The sequence below is a fragment of the Mastomys coucha genome, unplaced genomic scaffold (assembly GCF_008632895.1).
Source record: "Mastomys coucha isolate ucsf_1 unplaced genomic scaffold, UCSF_Mcou_1 pScaffold15, whole genome shotgun sequence".
Classification (NCBI taxonomy): Eukaryota; Metazoa; Chordata; class Mammalia; order Rodentia; family Muridae; genus Mastomys; species Mastomys coucha.
Genome location: NW_022196897.1, coordinates 8,561,196 through 8,582,396, shown reverse-complemented (window position 1 = coordinate 8,582,396; position 21,201 = coordinate 8,561,196). Strand labels below are relative to the sequence as shown.

General features: G+C 43.8%; 1 protein-coding gene across 18 annotated transcripts in view; it reads right to left on the bottom strand.

The window, feature by feature from the left end:
• The window catches only part of Kiaa1217 (KIAA1217 ortholog), a 530,454-nt gene that overhangs the window by 13,114 nt on the left and 496,139 nt on the right, over positions 1-21,201 (bottom strand). For 16 of the 18 annotated variants that reach the window (XM_031369130.1, XM_031369124.1, XM_031369139.1 and 13 more), the window contains 5 exons: positions 11,313-11,488; positions 8,302-8,432; positions 7,415-7,562; positions 4,224-4,680; positions 880-1,063 (listed from right to left, as the gene is read on the bottom strand). In XM_031369130.1, coding sequence (XP_031224990.1) covers positions 880-1,063; positions 4,224-4,680; positions 7,415-7,562; positions 8,302-8,432; positions 11,313-11,488 — 1,096 coding nt within the window. The remainder of the gene's footprint in view (positions 1-879; positions 1,064-4,223; positions 4,681-7,414; positions 7,563-8,301; positions 8,433-11,312; positions 11,489-21,201) is intronic. The other 2 variants (XM_031369141.1, XM_031369126.1) reach the window with 1 other exon arrangement.

The window sequence follows — 21,201 nt, the reverse complement described above, 5'->3', positions numbered from 1 at the left end:
AATTGTGCCAAGAGGGCAAGTTGAAAATGAACAACATGTATGTCTGTGTCTTTTATTCGTGGGAAGCTGGGTAGAGGCTGGTAGCATGGCCCATTCTCAGAGCTTAGGCAGGGTAGCAAAGTTACACACAACACACACATAAGAAGTGAGGCTCTGGGGAGAAGGCCATGGTGGATGGCTAGGAAAGATGCCTTGCTGGCAATAGGAGACAGCAATAGGGCAAATGAGAGAATTATAAATTAGAGTTAACAGAAAAGTTAGGGTATATAGGTATATCTCAGTTCTACCTCATGTGCAGGAAAAAGCATTTCTCACTAACTCAAAGGTTAACCTAACAGGCTGCCTTTCTTCTACTTGACAGCCACAGGCCCACCAAACCCAAACCCATAAACCAGCTTCTGGAGCTCTCTCCTTGCTTCTCTTTAGAGACCTGGCCTGGATCTCCCAGGGTATATTTTGCTTTTCTGGGAAACTGGGACTTGCTTGAAGGGGATTCTTCAGTTTACTGTTCATGTTGTAAGGAAGACCTGAGTAAGGCATTGGGTATGAAGAGCAAGTGGGTCTTCCAAAAAGGGTGTGGCTTCAAGGCTGCCCATGATGCAGATAGACCCTGCCCAACTTGGAGGGGCTGCCTTGGCATTGAGCGTCCATCCAAGGATGGGTGGATTGTGAAGGCTGACAGCAGAGGTTTGTCTTTCTGGGGATGAAATTGGGTCATCAGGTTTAGTGGTAAGTGACTTTATCTCCTGAGCCAGGGATATCTGTCAGAAAGTAAGACATGGTCCTATTGTCCCATAGGAGCTTCTGTGGTGACGGACTTTGAATTGAGGACAGTGAGCATGAACATGTCTGTAAGACCTGCTGTGGGCTGGTCCTCACCTGACAACTCCAGCTTATCCACTGCTGCATCTCCCTTCGACACTGGGCTGGAAGCTGGGGGCATCTCCAGGTTTGGAATTGACTTCATGATGTTGGCCTGAGCTTCTTCCAGAAGCTTCTCAAACTCTTTCCCGTTATAGTGTTCCAGATTTTGCCTTTTTTCTTCCCATTTCCTTTCTGCCTTCTGAAGGAGAACAATAATTGCAAATAGCTTAAAAACTAGAGAAAAGATTTAGGAGAGAGATTTCATACAGAAGCGCTGGAGGGGTGTATGACAGCATGTCACGAGACAATGCCCTTGTCCATCTGAGGCTGCTTGTTGCCTCATTTCTACCACATTGCCCAGGTGGAACTCATCCACAGAAAAGGTATATCAGAACCTCAAACCTGCCCCTGGTGGCCAATCACCATTTCCCATACACTCTGCTAATGCTAAATTAAAATGGGTATGGATGTTGTTTTTCAAAGGTGTTTTCTACTATAAAACTTCATTTTCTAAATTCAACTTTTATTGCAAAGAGAGTGTTTAAAAAACAGAAACACAAACCCACTCACTAAGAACCACAGTACAAACCTATATCTTGATTGTACAATGCACTCAAGTACTGAAATATTATATGGCACTCTACTAACATGTATAATTTTATATTTTTATATATCAGTTGCAAAAATAAATTGAGGTTAAGAAAAATCCTTTGTCTCAACTCTAATTCTGCTCAAGACTTACTATATGACCTCTGGGTCATCCTTTCTTACTTATAAAATGGTATTTGCTTAGACCATTTATAGTCAAGTTTCATGATAAGGATGCATGTATTTTAAAACACCTTTATATTATTAAGAGCATATTATCTGCTAGGCAGTGGTGGCACATGCCTTTAATCCCAGCACTTGGGAGGCAGAGACAGGTGGATTTCTGAGTTTGAGGCCAGCCTGGTCTACAGAGTGAGTTCCAGAACAGCGAGGGCTACACAGAGAAACCCTGTCTCGAAACGCTCCCCCCCCCCCAAAAAAAAGCATGTAATTCTGTCATTTTCACAGAAAGCTGAATTTCACTCCATGAGTAGTGTTTACTCATGATGTAAGAAAATAAGACTGCTAGAAACACCATGTCCTAGGAGATCTTGTGGGCCAGTGAGATGGGGAATTTGCTCAGGGTTTACATTACACAGACAGAAGCTTCCCTCCTCCACTGTCAGCCTCCTGTGTTTTCCTCCCTAGCACTGACCACCTGGAAGGTACTTGGTGAGCCTGGTTCACTGGTGATTCAGAACCTTTGAGGGATAGTAGGGATCAGTGAATGAATAAAACATACCTCATTTGTCAATGGCCCAGGGATAAGGAGGACCCTAGGCATCTTCAGAGAGAATTCCTACGTGTCCTTTCACAACTTGAAATATATACATCTTATTGATAATTATGCCCATCAGGCTCATTAGTAGATTTTTATAAAATAAGATGTCACATTGACATCCTTTGAGTAAGGGAATGAAACCTTCCCACCCCTCACCCCTGTCCGGTGCTGGGGACAGAGTCATGCTCCACCAACCAGCTTCTATTCCTTCCTCAATAGGCAATGTTGAAACAGGTAACATCTATCAGGACACAAACACTGCATGGTTTGGAAATTACTCGATGTCTAGAGGCTCCATGAGTGTGGCCATGTCAGTTTTAATACGTCATCCAAACACACCCAGAGTTATCCTGGTGATACATGAGACAGGGTAAGTGGGGTATGATCAGGTTGCTGGAGCCAGAGTGGAGGAAAGGCTCTGAATTAGGGGAAAGAGAGCTAGAGAGGAAAACAAAATATATTTAAGAGTATGCTTTTTAAAAACGTCATGTGACTTGTTTTTCAGTGATGGGGAACCCAGAAACCAGCATATGCTGGACAAAGGCTTTGTTGTCCAGTTCCCACCTCAGCATCTGAATGTATAAATCAGGCTTTCCTCTAACTCCCAACGTTCCTGCTTGAGCCTTCTGACTGCTGCAATTATAGGTGTTCCCTATGATGCCCACCACTCCATTTTCATTATTAGACTGTTACAATAACTTCCCAGTCAGCTCCCTCCATTCCAGACATACTATCCCAACTGATTCTGTGTAAGATCTCTGGAGTATTTCCTGAAGATACCAGTTTGAAAGCTAAATGGTCAGATCTTCTGTGTATCCCTAAAACATTCCCCAGGGAACACTAGTTCTCAAATGCTTTCAGATCAACATCAACCTGTTTCCTCAGTCATTATTTTTTGTGTTCAGCCTCCTTCTCCAGCATTGTTCTCTAGAATGCTCTCCTTAACACCTGTTCCTGGTTACTTTTTTTTGTCAACTTGACACAAGCTAGAGTTCTCTGGGAAGAGGACCTTCAATTGAGAAATTTTCTCCATAAGATTGCCTGTAGGCAAATCTGTACGACATTTTCTTAATTAATCATTGATGTGGGAAAGCTCAGACCATGAGTGGTTGTACCATCCCTGGGAAGATGGTTCTGGGGTGTATAAGAAAGTAGGTAGAGCAAGCCAGGAAGCAGTGCTCCTCCAAGCCAGGAAGCAGTGTTTCTCCAAGCCAGTAGCAATACTCCTCCATGTTCTCTGCATCAGCTCCTGCCTTCAGGATTTTGCTTTGAGCTCTTTCCTTCGGTTCCCTCAGTAGACTGTGACCCAGGACCTGGAAGCCAGATAAACCCTCTGCTCCCCAAGTTGCTTTTGGTTATCACAACAGCAGAAAGCACCCTAAGACAGCACTTTCCTTGCTTACCCAGATTCTAGTGACTTTCAGGGCAGAGGCAAAACCTCTGCAAGCTTGCCTCTAGCATGGTGGTGGAGGATGCACTGGCTCAGAAAACTCACTGCTCCATTTCTCTGTAAGCCCACACTCAGCCACCTCACATGAACATAGCAGATCCCATATCTGCACTCATGGGTGCTGGCAGATTCTTCCTGTTAGGTCTTTCTCCATGAGAGCTGGCTGTTTAGCATTTACCAGCATACCAGTGACCCAGCTTCCTCCAGATTAGAGGCCATCTTCTCACATCTCCCTCACCTTAAACTGTATTCTATTTCTACAAAAATCTAAACACTAACAACAAAACCCTAAATATTGATAAAAAGTTATCTTTAGTCAAGCTATATATTTGATTCATAGGGTATTCATGTGAACAGTCTTATTTCACACACACAAACATACATGCACGCACACACACACACACACACACACACACACACACACACACACACTCTACATATACATATATTGGTATTTAAATACACAACAACCAGAATATCAATTCCTTGTAGGAAAGGGCTATGCTTATAGTATTGTGAGAAGTGGAAATAGGACTCTACCTCAATGGACACTGCCCTGTTCTTGGCACTCACACTGTGGATTTCCTCAATGAACAAGCTCTGCATGGAGGAACCATTCATTGGGGTCTGAGGGGACTGGGGGGCTGGAGCTGACTGTGCAGAGGTTACTTCCGGTGTGATTGCTGTGGGGCTGGCTGTGTGGGCTCCGGTTCCTCCAGGCAAGCTCTGGGTAGGGTTCATCAAGACTGAGGAATGCTGGGAAGGTTGCATGACCACAGGCGAGCTCTGTACATGGTGAACTGTCATGGTGGATAGGGGCACCACTTCTGACTTCACATCGCCAGGGCTTCCAGTGCTACAGTGGAGGGGCTGGCCCGGAGAGTAGGCTGTGCCTTCCTGATGCTTCAGGACCTCTGCAGCTGTGGCTTTCTCCATGGCGACATACTGAGCCGCCTGGGATGCATCTGTGCCTTTCAGGAGCCCATCAGTGACATGCCTAGGAAAAATCATGCACAGCAGTGTTAAATGGTGGTGGATCTCCCTCCGTGCTCTCTTTGTGGTATATCTGAGTTCCATGCTTCAGTATCAGTTCAGATGAAAACATTAAAAAACTCAGGAGCAGTTCAGAGGTGAGGGTTACCTTGACAACCTTCCAAAGCCATGTAGTTCTTCCTTCAAAAGATGGTAGTATGTGTGTGTGTGTGTGTGTGTGTGTGTGTGTGTGTGTGTGTGTGGCTTTGTTCATGTGTGTGTGGAGTCAGACACTATCTTCCATCTTGTCATGGATGTACTCATGCTATTGCACTACATGGATTCTAAGGATCTGAACTTGGGTCCTCATGCTTTTCGGCAAGTGCTCTTGCCCACTGAGCCATGCTATCAGCCCCCAGATATAATCTCTTTTATGGTAATGCTATTGTGTCCAGACTGAGACTAGCCCGTCACTGGTGGTGGTAAGTAGAAGTGAACGTGTCTTGACCTTGAACTGTGATGCCCCCAAATGCACTCAGCTCTCACTTAGAAGCTTCTATAAGCCTCCTAACTCTTCTTGGACCATGCAACTTGTCAGTCTGGATTATCATCTTTCCCTTTAAGTGGACTCAATCAAGTCCTTCAAGTTCAAGGTCAACTGTGACTCTAAATTGAAGTGTGTTTAGACCCCCATCCTCCTTTGTTCTGGTGGTCTCATTTTTCTTTTTTTGCAGCGCTTGGGGTGGTACCCACGACCCTGAACATGCTGTGCAAGTGTTCTCCAACTGATTTATTAGGTTTTGAGACAGTCTTTGTAGCTCATGCTGACCCTGAACTTGTGATCCTTCCTGGGGGCTGGGGTTATAAGTGTGTATTACCTGATTCTTTGGGAGACATTCAGAGCAATGTGTCCATTCCCACACAGGCTGCAGTAGAAAATACGGTAGATCTTTGGAAGTAGACACCCCTGTGTTTGTATCAGTTGTAACATGTTCTGGAATTTGAGAGACATTGCTACTTTGATATACTGCATTTGTGACAGTAAAGATGGCACCTTCTTATAGCTGGGCCTTGGTAGTGGACACCTTTCATCCAGCACTAGGAAGGAAGAAGCAGGCCAATCTCTGAGTTCAAGGCTGACCTGTCTACAGAGGGAGTTCCAGGACAGCCAGGGCTAGACAGAGAAACCCTTTCTGGAAAAACAAACAAGCAAGATAGCCCCTCTTGGGCACTTCAATCTCTGAGTCTTTGAAGAGCTTAATCATGTGATCCTGTCTTCTTCAAGCTCTAGTATTCACTGGTTCTAAGACAAATCCTGACAATCACAGTGTTGGGTATAAGAACATCCTACAACTGTTTTCCAGAGAGAAGAGATATTGCTCCCTGCAGCCCATTGCTTTCCTTTAATGAGGCTTGCTTATTTTAGACTTCAAGGACTACAACATTTGGGCAATAGCTTAACGAAGAAGTACTTTAACCCATCTTTATTGTCGTGGAGGGAAAAAGTCACTTGACACGTGAAAATGAATGACCTTTTGGGAACTTGGATGGTCTATGTGGACTTAGAATTCCTTTGGAATCTGGGTTTTCTGCAGCTATTTGTTCAGGTTGGTTATTGCTAAAAAGTCAAATATGCTTCCAATGATTAGTAATCCATTTTATCTATCTTAAAGTTAACTGCATGCCAATATACTTCTCTTCTAAATCTGATAGAGCAGTGGTTCTCAACCTTCCTAATGCTGTGACCCTTTAATACAGTTCCTCACATTATGATGACTCCCCAAACATAAAATTGTTTTGCTATTGTAATGAATTGTTATATAAATAACTGAGATGCAGGATATCTGATAATATGACTCCTATGAAAGGGTTGTTTGACTCCCAAAGGCTGAGAACCACTGTGCCAGGGCAATTACATCAAGAAACAAAATTCTTACAAAAGTTTCTGACATATTACTTCTGCCTGGAAGGAATCCCCCTTCCCCTCCTCTCATGTGTGTGTGTGTGTGTGTGTGTGTGTGTGTGTGTGTGTGTGTGTGTGTGTGTGTATGTGCGTTGGTGTTCATGGCTGAACACATCTTAGACAAGTGTTCTACCACTGAGCTATACCAAAGCCTTTGTAAGCATGTTTACGCTGGGTATGAGATTCATTATTCATTGAAAGCTACAGATGAGATAGTGACTTCTCCAGATCTTTTTTTACAGGAATGATCTTTGATGAGCAAGTCCACTTAGGGGTGGGACCAGTATGCTCTCAGATACTCCTTCAGTAGATAAACCCTTGACTCAGTTTCTCTATTTTAAGTTTCCTTGCCCTCATAGTGAAGGAGACGAATAGAGCATTTTAATTTGTTCTTCCTCTATAAAATACTACAAAACAAAACATCTATTTGTTTAAAAAACCTTATTTACGTATTTAGTTTTATTTTTAAATGTATTTTAAGTCTTCATAATAGTAGGGATCAAATCCAGGTGCATACACTATCATTAAAGCCCAACGCATGAATAGTAATTTAGAATCCTAGGACGGAGCCAGTGCAAAACTCTATGTTGAGGAAGTATACCCTCAAGCCATAATGCAACAAACATTTGGGGGCTGAAGCAGTGGAGGGTGCTCCTCAGGATGCCATAAATAAGGAGTGATAAGTCATGATGATCCTAAGAGTAGGCTCTTAAAACCCGTGACCTGTATACCACACCAGCCTTTGAGAGACTCCTCCTCCCAAGCCACCCCACCAGGACCACAATAATGACATCACCTTCGTAACATTGTCAGGACATCTGTCATGCTCCTCACACGCTTCAGGAGACTGTCCAGCTTGTGTGGCTCTTCCTTCAGGAACCTCACTGCCTCAACTTCTATGCGCAGGACAGCACGCATCTTATTTTGCAAGGTTGGAAATTCTCCTACAGGACAAACCAGCAGTGATTTATAGAGTAGGAAGGCAGAGTGACCATGCCCACCCAACTCTTGTGACCTAGGGTAGCACAGAGAAGTACCATGTCGGGAAGCAATGGGGTGAAACCTTATGGTCAAACTGAGTGACCTCAGACAAGGTCACAGCCCCTCTGGGTCCATTCCCTATGTATTATGGATAAAGGTCCTGAAAGTTAGGGTTGTTTTCAACAAGTTTGGCATGTCTGTAAGCTTAGTAAAAGGGATTAGAAAGTTTTAGTTGGATTGTTTAGTTTCCATATTCAGCATCCTTTATAAAGGTCCTCTAAGAAGTCTCTAGTGAATCTTTTACTGTCTGAAGGATTGTTTATTTATTTACACATTTATTTGAAACAAGGTCTCACAGTTTCCCTAGTTTGGTCTCAACTGAGTTTAAGGGATCCTCCTGCCTCAGCCTCCAAGTAGGATGGGATGGCCAGTCCATATTTGAAAGCTTCTTCTTCTTCTTCTTTTTTTTTTTTTTTTTTTTTTTTTTTTTTTTTTTTTTTTTTTTTTTTAAATTTTTCGAGACAGGGTTTTTCTATGTAGCCCTGGCTGTCCTGGAACTCACTCTGTAGACCAGGCTGGCCTTGAACTCAGAAATCCGCCTGCCTCTGCCTCCCAAGTGCTGGGATTAAAGGCGTGTGCCACCACCGCCCGGCTTGAAAGCTTCTTAAACATTCCAACAACATACTTCCAGGGGAGGCTTACCTTTGAGAGTGGCCACAGCTTCTCCCACTTGTCGCAGGAGGAAAGCCCCATCCTCCACATCTTTCAGGGTCACCACACGGCCAGCAGAGGAAGAGTCCTTCTTCAAATCCTCAACAAAGTCTTCCAGCTCACTGTGGGGAGGCAGAGGGCAGATGGAACCGAGCATGGAGGGTCTCAGAAAGGACAGGGGCAGGAGCAGGGTGCTCCCCATGGAGGGTCTCAGAAAGGACAGGGGCAGGAGCAGGGTGATCCCCCATTTTCTGCTGTGTCCAAGCCCTATATTAAGCTTCCAAGGAGGAGGTGGGAACACAGTCAATAGTAGTTTGCTTTGGAATACTGCATGGATGTGTAAGGCAGCAACAGGAGAGCTCTCCTGTGTCTGTCATTTGAAGTTCAGGTTGGTTAGGGGTGGAGTGGACACTTGTGGCTTATGAGAGACATTCTTAATTTTCAGTTGTAGTCATGGCAGCCAAGAGAATAATGTGTACACTTAGTGACCAGGAAGGGAGGGAGAGAAAGACAGAAGGAAGAAAGTACTGATAGATTAGAAATGGAGGCAGAAGATGGGGAGTAGGGTGGCGGTGGGGGTCATGAGCCAGTACTACAGTGAAATGTGCTGGCTCACTTCAGACAACCAGGTTTCTCAACTTTGGTACCCTACATTTTGAACCAAATAACTTCATTTTAGTGCAGGACTGTCTTGTGCCCTGACAGATGTTAGGGCATCCCTGGCCTCTACCTGTTGAGTACCAACAGCAGCAATCCCAAATTCCAATAATCTGTGACACATGTGAATGTCCCTTGACATTGTCAAATGTCCCTGCGAAAGAGAGAAAAACTGCCCTCAAAATTCCTTAATAGATAACCTCTAGTATATCTGATTGTCCATCAATAATGACTGCCTCTCTTTTCTCTTCTTATGACTAAGCACTTAGGGACCTGATTTCTGGATGGAGGGATGGAGGGGTAGGGAGCGAGAACAGATACCAACTCCAACACAGCCAAGTTATATTCTTCCACTTGAAACAGCAAAAACAATCTGCCCAGATGTGTTTGTATCCTTTCAAGTTGCCTGCCAATTCGAGAGAAAGCTTTTCTTTAAAGGGTAAGGGTGCTGAGAAATGCAAGACCACTAGGTGGCAGTAAGTGAACAGCGGCCGTACCTTCTGGAGCCTTAGTGGAGTAGAGGACGGCCATTGAAGAGATGTGGGCCTTTCCCTCTAGATGAGTGAGTGGAAGGGAGCTAAGGCAGCGGCAGGAGGGAGTCCAGCAGGACATGACAGGGCATACATTCAATAAGGACGAAGTCACACATGACACATCTGACCTCTTCTGAGCAGGGAGATGTATTTGGTGATGCCAGCCATTCTGATATAGAAATCTCAGATGAAAGGATGACCCATTAGGGCCAGAGGGGCAACCATGGTTCCTCTGTGTCTGCATTTGTTAAACACACCTGGTGTTAAGAGAGCATATCGACAGGGCACATGCAGTTGCTGCTCCTTGAGGTGGAGCTGGGCCAGTCCTTGTCAAATCTCTAAATATGGTTCATTGGTGAGGAAGATTCCCTGAGAGACCAAACACAGTTTCCTGCATACCTTCAGGCTTTGATGAAGCCCTTCCGAGCTAACAGCCTAGAGCTATTCCAGTTCCTTCAACCACCCACACACTGGTCAATATGCAAATACTCCTTCAAGGAGATGTCCCATGGCCCAAAGCCGCTCCATCCAGATAAAATCCCATTTCAGTTTCCCTTACCCAGCCTGCCTCCTGTGCGTCATAGCCCTGTAACCCGAAGGTCCCCAAACTCCGCTTCTCTTTGCTGGGCAGCAGAGAACCTCTGACATCTGCCAATTCATGTGCTCGTGATTCCTATTTAAAGCTCTGAAGGCCACTTTTATTAATTCAAAGATTCAAAAAGAGACAGTACAGCTGAAAATGAATGCAGACTGTCTTTTGAAAGTCATCAATGGGCTTTTGAAAAATGTAAGCTTTGCTCAATAAGACGTCAGACATTCATGGGGGCTCCAGATTTCAGCATGGCCTTAAGCTGCTTTTTATTCTGCCTTTGTTAAAAAGAAGCACATTGTTTGTTAAAATGAACTTAGTCTGACTCTTATTAGGAGCCGGCTATTTCCATGTAGAAAATCATGAAAGATCTTGACTCAATTTTTCTCTGTTCTTTTAAACCCCACTTTCACTCCTCTATCCTCATGCTTGCAGGGCCTAAGCCTAACAGGTTCTACCAGAGTATTTCTTTTCTGGAGTGTAGAAGAAAAGGAAAAGGGAAAGCGGCAGCACAGAGCCAGCAAAGAGCAGGCCTTTCTTCTCAGTAGCCCTGAGCCAGGCCTTTCTTCTCAGTAGCCCTGAGCCAGGCCTTTCTTCTCAGTAGCCTTGAGCCAGTGTCCAGATCATTTTACCTAACACCGCTCTCCTGCCATACTTATCTACTCAGTTGTCCCATTCTACATCTATTTAAGGTATAAGAAACACTTATGATAACATTAAGGATATATTCCATAACTTCTAAATTAGTGTTGTGTGTATATGATGTGTGACTGTGCATGCAGGAGTACACATGCAGAGGTCAGAAGACAACTTTATAGAGTTGGTTCTCAGGTTCTACTGTGGGCTCCCGTGATCTCACAGTCTTTGTAAGCACAGCCCAGGCAGGTACTAAGCAGGCCTCCAGAGCAGGAGTATGGTCTATAGAAGGCGCCATGCCAATGAGCATGACACCGTTCAAACGTGAGATGTCATTAGGACCACATACCCAATTCTCTTGCCAATCCCCAGTCCTGTGGTTCTCTAAGTGTGGGTACTTTCCCAGTCCAGAGACAAATTGTCATGGGGACTGTTGAGTTTCCCAGACCTTAAAGGAGGGACAGTTGGAATAACATGTACCAGGCTCAGCAGATCTCTGGTAGGTGCTCATTAAAAAGAGGAAGAAAAATACAAGCTACGAAGGGCACCCTGTGAAGAAAGCCCCCCCCCCCCGCCCCCCGACTCACCATAACTTTTTGACAATCCGCTCCTCTTCATGGAGGTACTTCTGTCTCTCTTGCTCCACCAGGGTGCGCTGGCGTTGCACTGGATCCTCCAGTTTCTTCATGGTTTCCTTCACTTTGCTACTGATTTCCAGCTCAGCCTTCTTCATCATCGCCCTCAGAATCTCCTGGTTCTGCAGCTGTTGAACAAAAGAAATCAGCCTCCATTGGCTTTGCCTGTCTGCCATCATGAAGCCTGAATGCCCTGCAGTCTTCAGAAGTGGGCGCAGAGAAAACCCACAGCTAAATCTTTATTTCAGTAAGAAACAGAGCAAGGATTGTGTACAGGATTGCTTCCTCAAAGAACAGCTGGGTTTTATCAGGCAACTGACAGCTGAACGTCAGTTTCTGTGCCTATAAAAAAGGTAGAGTCTTTTCTACTCTTTGGCTACTGTTACACACACACACACACACACACACACACAGCCCACAAACTCTCACGGACATGATTTTATAGAGAAGAGTTGAGCACTAGCAGTGGGAGCCAAGTGATCAACCAGCCCTTCAGTCCTTCTTACACACCAGACATGTGGTTAGACTTTTTTGCTCTCCATTTCACTTTTCTCTCCCGATGTGGAATCTGCTCTCCTTAGCAGGGCTACTCTGAGCTTCTCATGATTCCTCAACAATCACTGGCTTGACAGGAACTTTTCAGAATGTCTTCAAAGAGTGAACCTGTGCTCTCTGGTTTGTTTGGCTCCATGTCTCAACAGCATGGAATCATGGTTCTTTACCATGTGGCACTAAGTATTGACGGTGGCAATGATAATGAGTCCAGATGAGACAGAAGATCTTGGGAATTGACTAATTTCACTGGATTTGACAAAGGCTGCCTTCATATCTAAGCCCACAATTTCCATTTGGTTTCCAGAATTCACTAGTCTTTCATCACATGGAGCTAAGATCATGCAAGTTTGCAGCCACTCTTCAGAAGATGCCTGCTTGCACCCTTGGGGCAGGGCAATGCTAGGCTTTCATATGTCCACAAAGTGAACAACCCTGATCAGCCTTGGCAGCAATTGTATTATATTCATTCCACTATTCCTAACACCAGAGCAACATTCAGTTGTCTGCACTAGTTTCTGGATCCTACTCCACTACAAGGTATCATCTCGCAGGACTGGGGATGCCGTTGTTATCTGTTATCTCTTCACACTGAGAGGAAGAGCACTTTGACTGTGGTACCGCTCTTTCAAAGCCTCATTGTGGTCTTCATTCCGGGAGGAAAGAGTGAGCTGGGTCACATGCAAAGGCACCGCTGGGTTCCAATGGCAGTGTATGGTGATTACTGGCCAAAGAGACTATGGCTATGGATTATGACTATTGGTTTCCATGAGTGTTGTTAAGGAAGTGTGTGTCTCAGTGAGAGCCAAATAAAAGCGTACCGTTCTTGATGACCTCTATGACTCAGAGTCATGTTCACATGGCTTTGCTAATGTCGCTTCACTGTGCTCCTAGAATCAGTCAGTTCATAGCAGACATGCACCTCCTCTGCTGCCTATAGTTTCCTGTCTACTTTCTTTTCAGATATGCTTCCCACATTTCCCATGGCCACATCAACATCCTTTGGTCTTTCTGACTCACCAAGCTCCTTTCTGCCACAGCCTTCTACTTCGACCTCCAAAATGGCCTTCCCTCCTGCTTGCTAATTTCTGCTCTTGAAATATGATCCAAAAGCATCTTTTGAATAAATGAACTTAAGCAACCATACTTATATCAGAGAGCAGTGGGAAATCCAAAATTGTTCTCTACATGGTTGAATTAGGGAGTGAGCCACCGCCTCCGATGAGCCTTGGGTTCAGCTTGACTGTGCTGCAGAGGCTGTGGCAGATCTATGGGCGACACTGTATATGGAGGTCAATGAAACATAAACAGCACTGCCTTCTATGAAAAGCTGGGCTCGAATTCAGGGCTGTGGAACAAGTGTCACAGGACTCTGCTATGATGAGGAGGCAGAGTGACTGGAGCTGGATACTTAAGACACAGAGAAGTATGTGATTAAATAGTTGTAAAGGTTATGGATGCCTGTGTGCTTGTGAGAGAATAGTCAGTTTTAACAGCTTTGGGATGCAAACTGGGCATCAGGATTTCTTTTTTTTTTAACTTCCTGGGTGAATGTGTTTTGCCACCAAGGACAGCACCATGGTCTAAAGGGTTCACGAAAGGAAAGTTGTATCACTGTGCCATAAGCTAGGGCAATCCTCTGCTACAGCCTCCTGCTTACACTCCACAATGAAATAAGCTCGGACAATCCTGTGGGCTCATTAACGGCAGACACTAGCATGTTTATCCAAAATACCAAGTATTGCTGGGAGGGCCTTCAAATTGGAATTTGAGAGGTAGGAAGTAGAAATCCCCAGAGAAGCCGTGTGACCTGTTTGGGCTTATTTGTTAGTGTAGGTGCAATCCAAATTAGAGAGAGGTCATCTTACTATGACTCCCAAGTTGTTGTTCTATCTAGACAAGGGTCTCGTTCCGGGCTACGAGCACACTTTCTGGCACATAGTGGATATATCTAATATAACATTTATGACACCGCTATTGATATCCTGGAAGAAGACAATTGCATGTAATATTAGAATTACTGTGTTAGCAGAGTAGAAGAGGAGCAGCTATTCCTGAGGGCTAGGCTTTGTGTCCTTTCCAGACGGGAAGCTTTGTGTGATTCAGCTGAGGGGAACAAAGAAGGAACTTCTCATAACCCTGTGAGGAGGGCCTCCTAAAGGAAGAAATGCTGAGCTAGTTAGCTAGTCCACTTCCCTACTCCATTTATCCTGTGCTGTTACTGCTATTCTGCTATTATGTCTTGGCCATGAGACTGCCCCGTTCATCCCAGCAGAGCAAAAAGAAAAGCGGAGGGTGAGATGTGGATCCACAGCTCTTTCCTAAGCTGCTGTCAGTATCTGAGAGGATTGGTAAGGCTTACATTTCAGTTGTTGAAAGAACATCAACTCTGTGAAAGAGAGTATACAAGCAGTAAGATACACACCCTTACATGTTGACACAGTTCCACAAGTTCACAAACGTACCTCCCACTACATGCCATTAAAAAAGAGAGACAATGCTTTTCTTGTCACTCCGGAAATATCCTTCATGATTCTTTAAGTTTGCAACCTTTAGCCCAAGGAAGCCATCTGTACTTCTATACTTATTTACTGGTTAAGTTCAGTGGTTAAGAGCACTTATTTACTGGCATAGAATAGTTCCTCCTGTCCTAGGATGTCATGCAAATGGAATGGCACAGTCATTCTCTGTGACGTGATGTCTGGCTTCTTTCATTCAGTACTCCCAGACCCAGTGGGGCTTTGCATGTACCGGGCAACTGCTCTGCCCGTGAGCCACACCCCCAGCCCAGCCCAGAGCTCTTGAGACTCCAGCATGTTATTTCTGCAGTTTATTTTATGGCTAAGTGACATTCCCTTGTATTGAGATACTGACCAGTTTGTTTTGACTCGATTCTAGTGATCTTGCTAAAGTCACTTATTTTTAATAGTGCTTTGTAGATCTCTTCTGGTTTCACATGCAACAGTATTGTTAGCAAGGAAAGAGTGCAGTTTTGCTTTGCTAGTGTGTATCCTTGATGCATTTGATAAGGCAGTACAGTTCAAAATAGAAGTAAAAGTTGATTTCTTTCCACTGAGTGCTTGCCTTCACTGGGATTAGGTTTGGGGTTTCACTACCAATACCATTTCCTTTGGGCTTAGGAAGGTTCTTCCTTCCTGGAGACGGCTGAGTCTCCATCACCAATGGAGAGTGAGAGGATACGCCTTTTGATTCTGTTGATGAGGTCAAACTTGGAGGCTTATATTTCTATGCTAATACACTCCTATACTTAAATACAATATTGAACTTCATTGCTATTGTTTTGTAATGGTTTCATACGTCTATTTTTGCAAGGGTTATGTGTCTAACTTTCTGTCCTTTGGTTTTGTCCTTAGGGTAGGTGCTGGTTAGTTCAAGCTGGAGTCATCTAGTAAGAGGGAGTGTCAGTTGAGGAATTGCCTCCATCTGATTGGCCTGTGGGGCATTTTCTTGAGTAATTCATGTGGGAGGGCCCAGTCCATGTGGGCAGTGTCATCTCTGTGCAGGCAGTTCTTGGTTTGTATAGGAAAGTAGGCTGAGCAAGCCATGGAGAACAAGCCAGGAAACAATGGTACTCCGTGGCTTTTGCTTCACTTCTTGATTTGACTTTCCTTCATGATGGACTGTGACTGGGAAATGTAAGTCAAATAAACACTCTCCTCGATTGCTTCGGTCATGGTATTCATCACAAGAAAGCTAGCCGAGATATAGTAACACAGACTCCATAAAGGAGTTGGCACTAAGTATCTTCTTTTAATTTTTTTATCCTCTTTTCTTACAGAGTCCTCACTCCCATCCCCTTTGGGCCTTTGAAGATGCCATTAAACTGCTTTCTGTTTCGTCTTGTTTCTGACTTCCAGTCAGTATTCACCCTGATGTGTGTTTCCCTGGATGAGGCAGCTCTCCCCTCTGCCTGTCTTTTCTATTGACCCTGTTCTCTAGTCTCCAATGTGGAGCTTCCATTTGTGTTTACCAGTCTAGGTGTTTACTGGGCTCTGAAAAACTGTATCCACTGTCCCTTTTAATAGTTTCCTTCTCCCTGCTGATGCTTTAATACTGTCCCATGGTCACTGAATTTCCACATTATTCCTTCTTACCTTTGGATGGTTTCTGTTACTGTTTCTTATGGCGTTCCTTGGCCAGTGGTTCATCTTTCAAGTCTATCTAGATACTGTGTGATTTTTTTTGTTAAAACAAAACAATTTATTTTTTATTTTATGTGTATTATAGTTTACCTGCATGTATGTCTGTGTGAAGGTGTTTGATCTCTTGGAGCTGCTGTTATAGACAGGTATGAACTGCCATGTGGTTGCTAGTAATTGAACCCAGGTCCTCTGGAAGAGCAACCAGTGCTCTTAACCACTGAACCATCACTCCTGCCCTACTGTGTGTATGTGTGTGTGTTTTAACTATCCTAAGCTACGCTTATATTTTTTTCCTGCCCATTATCTCTTGTAGCGTTGGTTCATGCTTTCTTCAAAATCTTTGAGAATAATCTGAGTGCTTTTTGAAGTCTTTGCTACTAATGTAATTATCTGGATCCCTTCCATCGGCTTCCATTGGCTGAGTTTTTATAGGTTGTACTTTTCACCATTATTCATGACTAGCAGTTTTTGATTGCATGTTAGGCATAGCCTATTAGATTTTATTCTTATTCTTAAAGATTTTAGATATTCTCTGACAGGCCAGTTATGTGAGGTTCATTTTGTTATTGAGAGAATTATTTTTATGTTTTTGCAGGGAGAATCTAGGGTAATCTTTACACTTGGGCTAGTTTAGTCCTAACACTGGAGACTGTTCTAGTCTGTACTCAGTCCTGAGGTATCCAATATGGTCTCTTCACTCTTGCTAGCCAAAACTCGAACTTCTCCAGGCCTGTGTAGTCTCTAGAAGATTTTGGCTTGCTGGCTTACCCACGTGGTCTTTGCCTGGCTCAGAGGCCTGTTCATGCCACACACACTTGGCTTATCACTCAATTAGCTGGCCCACAGATTAACTTAGTTCTTTCCATGCGGAGGCTTCTTCTCTTTGTCACTCCATTCCATAAATGCTAGATGCTTCAGCTCTCTGAACTTGCTTTTATCTCCTTTGCTGAGCAAGATGATCCCAGGACCACTTGAGTTTCTGCCTTATATCTGGAAAGTACCTCCAGGCAGATGAAGACTCAATGGTAGGATTCACCTCCTGTGTCTTCATTTTTTTTTTTTTTTTTTTTTTTTTTTTTTTACTGAACAACCGAGGTTCATGCTGTCTGCAGTGCAGTGTTTGCAAGTTGTGTTCAGGATAGTTTCCAGTTCTCTAGCTGTCAACAGCGATGGTGAGTGCAACAGCAACTACTCCCTCTTAGCTGCAAAAACAATTTATTGGAAATGCCTTTGATGTTTTTATAAGTGTACTTAGAATGTTCTTGGCTATTCAGTCTTTAATTGGGCCAAGTGAGTTATCCATGTCAACTTTATGAATAATGTAGGAAACTGTTTAAATCTAAATCTAACTACCTCAAACTAGCCCACACATCCCATGCTCATCTCTGACTTAATAGGTGAAATCAGTCTTGACAACACGGCTTGAGAGCAAAATGGGCCAGATGCTGCTGCAATCTACCAGTAACACCGAACCACAACCACAAACCAGGCGTTTGGGAATGAAAACCAGGCCCCAGAATGACTCCTAACTACCCACGTAAGACCTCCCCAAGGCTTCAGGGAACAAAGCAAACAATGCCTGGTCATGGATACACATTGTTTGGGTGTTGCCTCACCATCTTAGGTAGTCCTTTATCTCAGATCTGACTGCAGCTTGGTGAATTGTTTATCACTTAACTGTCAACTTCTGTGTTCTATTTACCATTTCTGTCTTGTTGAAGAAAACAGCTCTGACCTACAGAGGCCAGATTTTGTTGTGCTTTCCTCTGGCATAATAAAATAAAATAAAATAAAATTAATAAAATAAAATAAATCGACTCTAGTACAACAGATTAAGGCAACTGTTGGATTACATAAGGACAGGTCCTATTGCTGTATCTTCTTCAATGTTGATCTTCCCTCACCAGGAGAAAAATAGCAGACTCTCAAAAATCTTAAAAATGTAATACTAAGTTCAGAATAACCTGATATTTTTTTTTTTAACTCATCAGAAAGCCTAATAAAGAGATAAAGGGCCAAGGCAAAATGTATGAATTGGAACAGTAGAATGTATCCTTTTTTTTTTTTTTTTGTGAAGTCCTAACTGTGGTCTTTACAGAACTTGTTCTCTTCCAGAAATACATTTCTCTCCCCAACTCAGAGAGGGACAGACGCACAGTCACATCTGTGGATCTGTAATTCTCTTAGGGAAAAAAAAAATCTATGTACTGGAACATTCTGCAGGAAAGAAACTATTCACCTTCAAAAAAGTGGGTTTTTACTTATACTCCACCTTCAAAAAAGTGGATTTTTACTTATACTCCACCTTCAAAAAAGTGGATTTTTACTTATACTCCACCTCAGGAAAAGTAATAGGGGAAGTACATCTTTTGAAAAAAACATCTGTTGAGTTGCAAAGTTCTTTGTTGCCAGGTTACCCAAGAGTGGGAACACAACAATGTAACTATCCCATTGGCTTGTGGCTTACAGCAAATCTGATGGTGCAGAGGGCACGGCTGACCTTTGGTGGGAGGAGGGCACAGGCTTTAGAGTGGTTGAGGTTACCATCTCATTCCCATTCACTTTCACATTTGGGACAGCTGACTGATCCCAACTTGTCTACAAGGCATCTTACTGGATTCATGATAACCTGAGAGCAGTACTTCTTACCCTGGAATAGTCTAGAATCACTAACTTACCTGCCAGTCTATACCAATGAAGTCAGAGTCCAGCAGGGTGACTCAATACATGTACTCTTGTGAAGGACACAAGGTGTCTCGAATAGGCAGTGTGGGTGGAACATGGCTGTGCTGGTTTGAATGAAAATGGCCCATTGCCTCATAGGGAATGACACTATCAGGAGGTGTGGCCTTGTTGGAGTAAGTGTGGCCTTGCAGGAGGACATTTTTCATTGGGTTGGGCTTCAAGGTCTCAGATGCTCAAGCCAGACCCAAGGTCTCACTCTTTCTTCCTGCTGCCTGGTGGTCCAGATAGATGTAGCTACCTCTCCAGCACCATGTCTGTCTGCATGCCACCATGCTTCTTGACATGATGATAATGGACCAAGTCTCTGAGATATAAGCCAGCCACAAGTAAATGTTTTCCTTATTAAGACTTGCTGTGGTCATGGTGCCTCTTCATAGCAATAAAACCTTAATTATGGCCTTGTCTTGTCTACTGATATATGTGAAACAGGACAGAGACTCACATGGTAGAGACTTGTCTCAATGGCCTCCTTGAGATCAGTGTCCCCATCTAAGCACCCCTCATGTCTGCTTCACATTTTTATTCCTCACTCTGGAAATAAAATGTTCACGTACAATGATCTGCCACAGTCTAGAGCTTTCCAATGATTTAATTATCTAATTACTGAAGCAGGCTGCCAAACACAAAGGAGTTCATTCGGTTTCACTATTTTATAACACAACTCAAAGAGCATTTGAATTTCTAATTCAATTCTTGTCCTTTTGAGACTCTTCGAGAGAGTTCTGTATGTCTTTCTAATGATAGCTCTATCAGTAGACTCATAATCACTCTGGGGCTGCATTTCATATTCGGTGTAGGATAATACAGGTGCTGAAGGAGATGTTGCTTAATTATTCTCAATTGTTCTAGTATTAAATAGACTCCTCTGACTGGAAAGACAGACGTTTGTGAAGGAGAGAAGCCTAGGACACAGGAAATACAAAGATCCCAGTGGAGATGAGGGGTTTACAGCAGCCAGGCTAAGAAACAAAGTGCTTACCTGCCCTTTATTTCTGCTGTGGAAATACTAAGCTCAGCAGCATATCACTCATTGCTATGAATCCCATGGAGAGCCAATGAGGTGGAGCAGGTCTATAGGGGTAAAGAAACCCATGGGGGCTAGGATCGGACTGCTAAACCTTGGCCAAGAACTTCCTTTTAAGAAAGTGACAGTTTTATATATGCTGGCATAGGTTCAAGGTTGACAGGGGTAGCAGGTGATAGGTGATCTCTCCCAACTGTCCCAGAACCAGACAATGCCATGTACCACCCAAGGCACTGCAGCTATCAACATCATACCCACAGTAACAATGTTTCAAATACTTATGAAACTGCTAACACAATTGTTGCACTCAGGGTAAAGCAACCTGACCCCATGTCCCCTAACCAACAGCTGTTTACTTTGGACAACAGTTAGGACCTACTATAGAAATTACAAATTCAATTTGGAGGTGGGGGTGAGAGGGTGGAGTCCAGTGCAGAGCACAATTTCCAGATAGCCAGTAGGGGGTGCTAATGGGCAGTTGGGGTGTGTGGAGGGGCAGACTCCGGACAAACTAGGAAAGAAACTGGGAGGTGTCTGTTAGTGTCTGACCGAAAGACCTGTCCTTTGGCTCCGGGAGCCCAAACAGTTGAGTTTTAATTCTTTCTAACACTTGACAATGAAGTTGGTTTACATCAGACCTGTATGTCTAGATTTTCCATGATTCCTGAGAACATCTAGAAACATGGAATCTAAGACTACAGGGTAGAGCCAGCTAGAATTGAGTGGGGATGAACTGCTTTTGAAGAGGCAGGTTTCCTTAGCCCTGCCTCATTTGTTCCTTTGTTACTAGGACTCCCGAGGACTGAAGACATTCTACTTTGTCATTCTAGCCACCAACAGAGACAATTCTTTTTTGTTTGTTTCTTTGTTTGTTTTTTGTTTGTTTGTTTGTTTTGAGACAGGGCTTCTCTGTGCAGCCCTGGCTATCCTGGAACTCACTCTGTAGACCAGGCTGGCCTCAAACTCAGAAATCCACCTGCCTCTGCCTCCCAAGTGCTGGAATTAAAGGCGTACGCCACTACTGCCTGGTGAGACAATTCATTTCATCACAAACTCAATTCACTATTTCTCATTCCCATTGCCCCCTTTCTTTTCTCTATTTCCCTCCATCTGTCCCCTCCTTTTTTCTCTCCCTCCTGTCTTCATCTCCCTTTTCCTTCTTTGAAGAGAGGTGGCTCAATGGGTAAGAGTACTTGCACGTGTTCAAGCACAAGGACCTGAATTTGAATGTCTAGCATCCACATGTAAAACAGGGTGTGGCTGCATAGGCATATAGTCACAGCATTGAAGGACAGAGACAGTGGCTCCCCGGAGCTAAGGGGTCAGCTAGCCCAGCTGAAACAGAGACAGTGGCTCC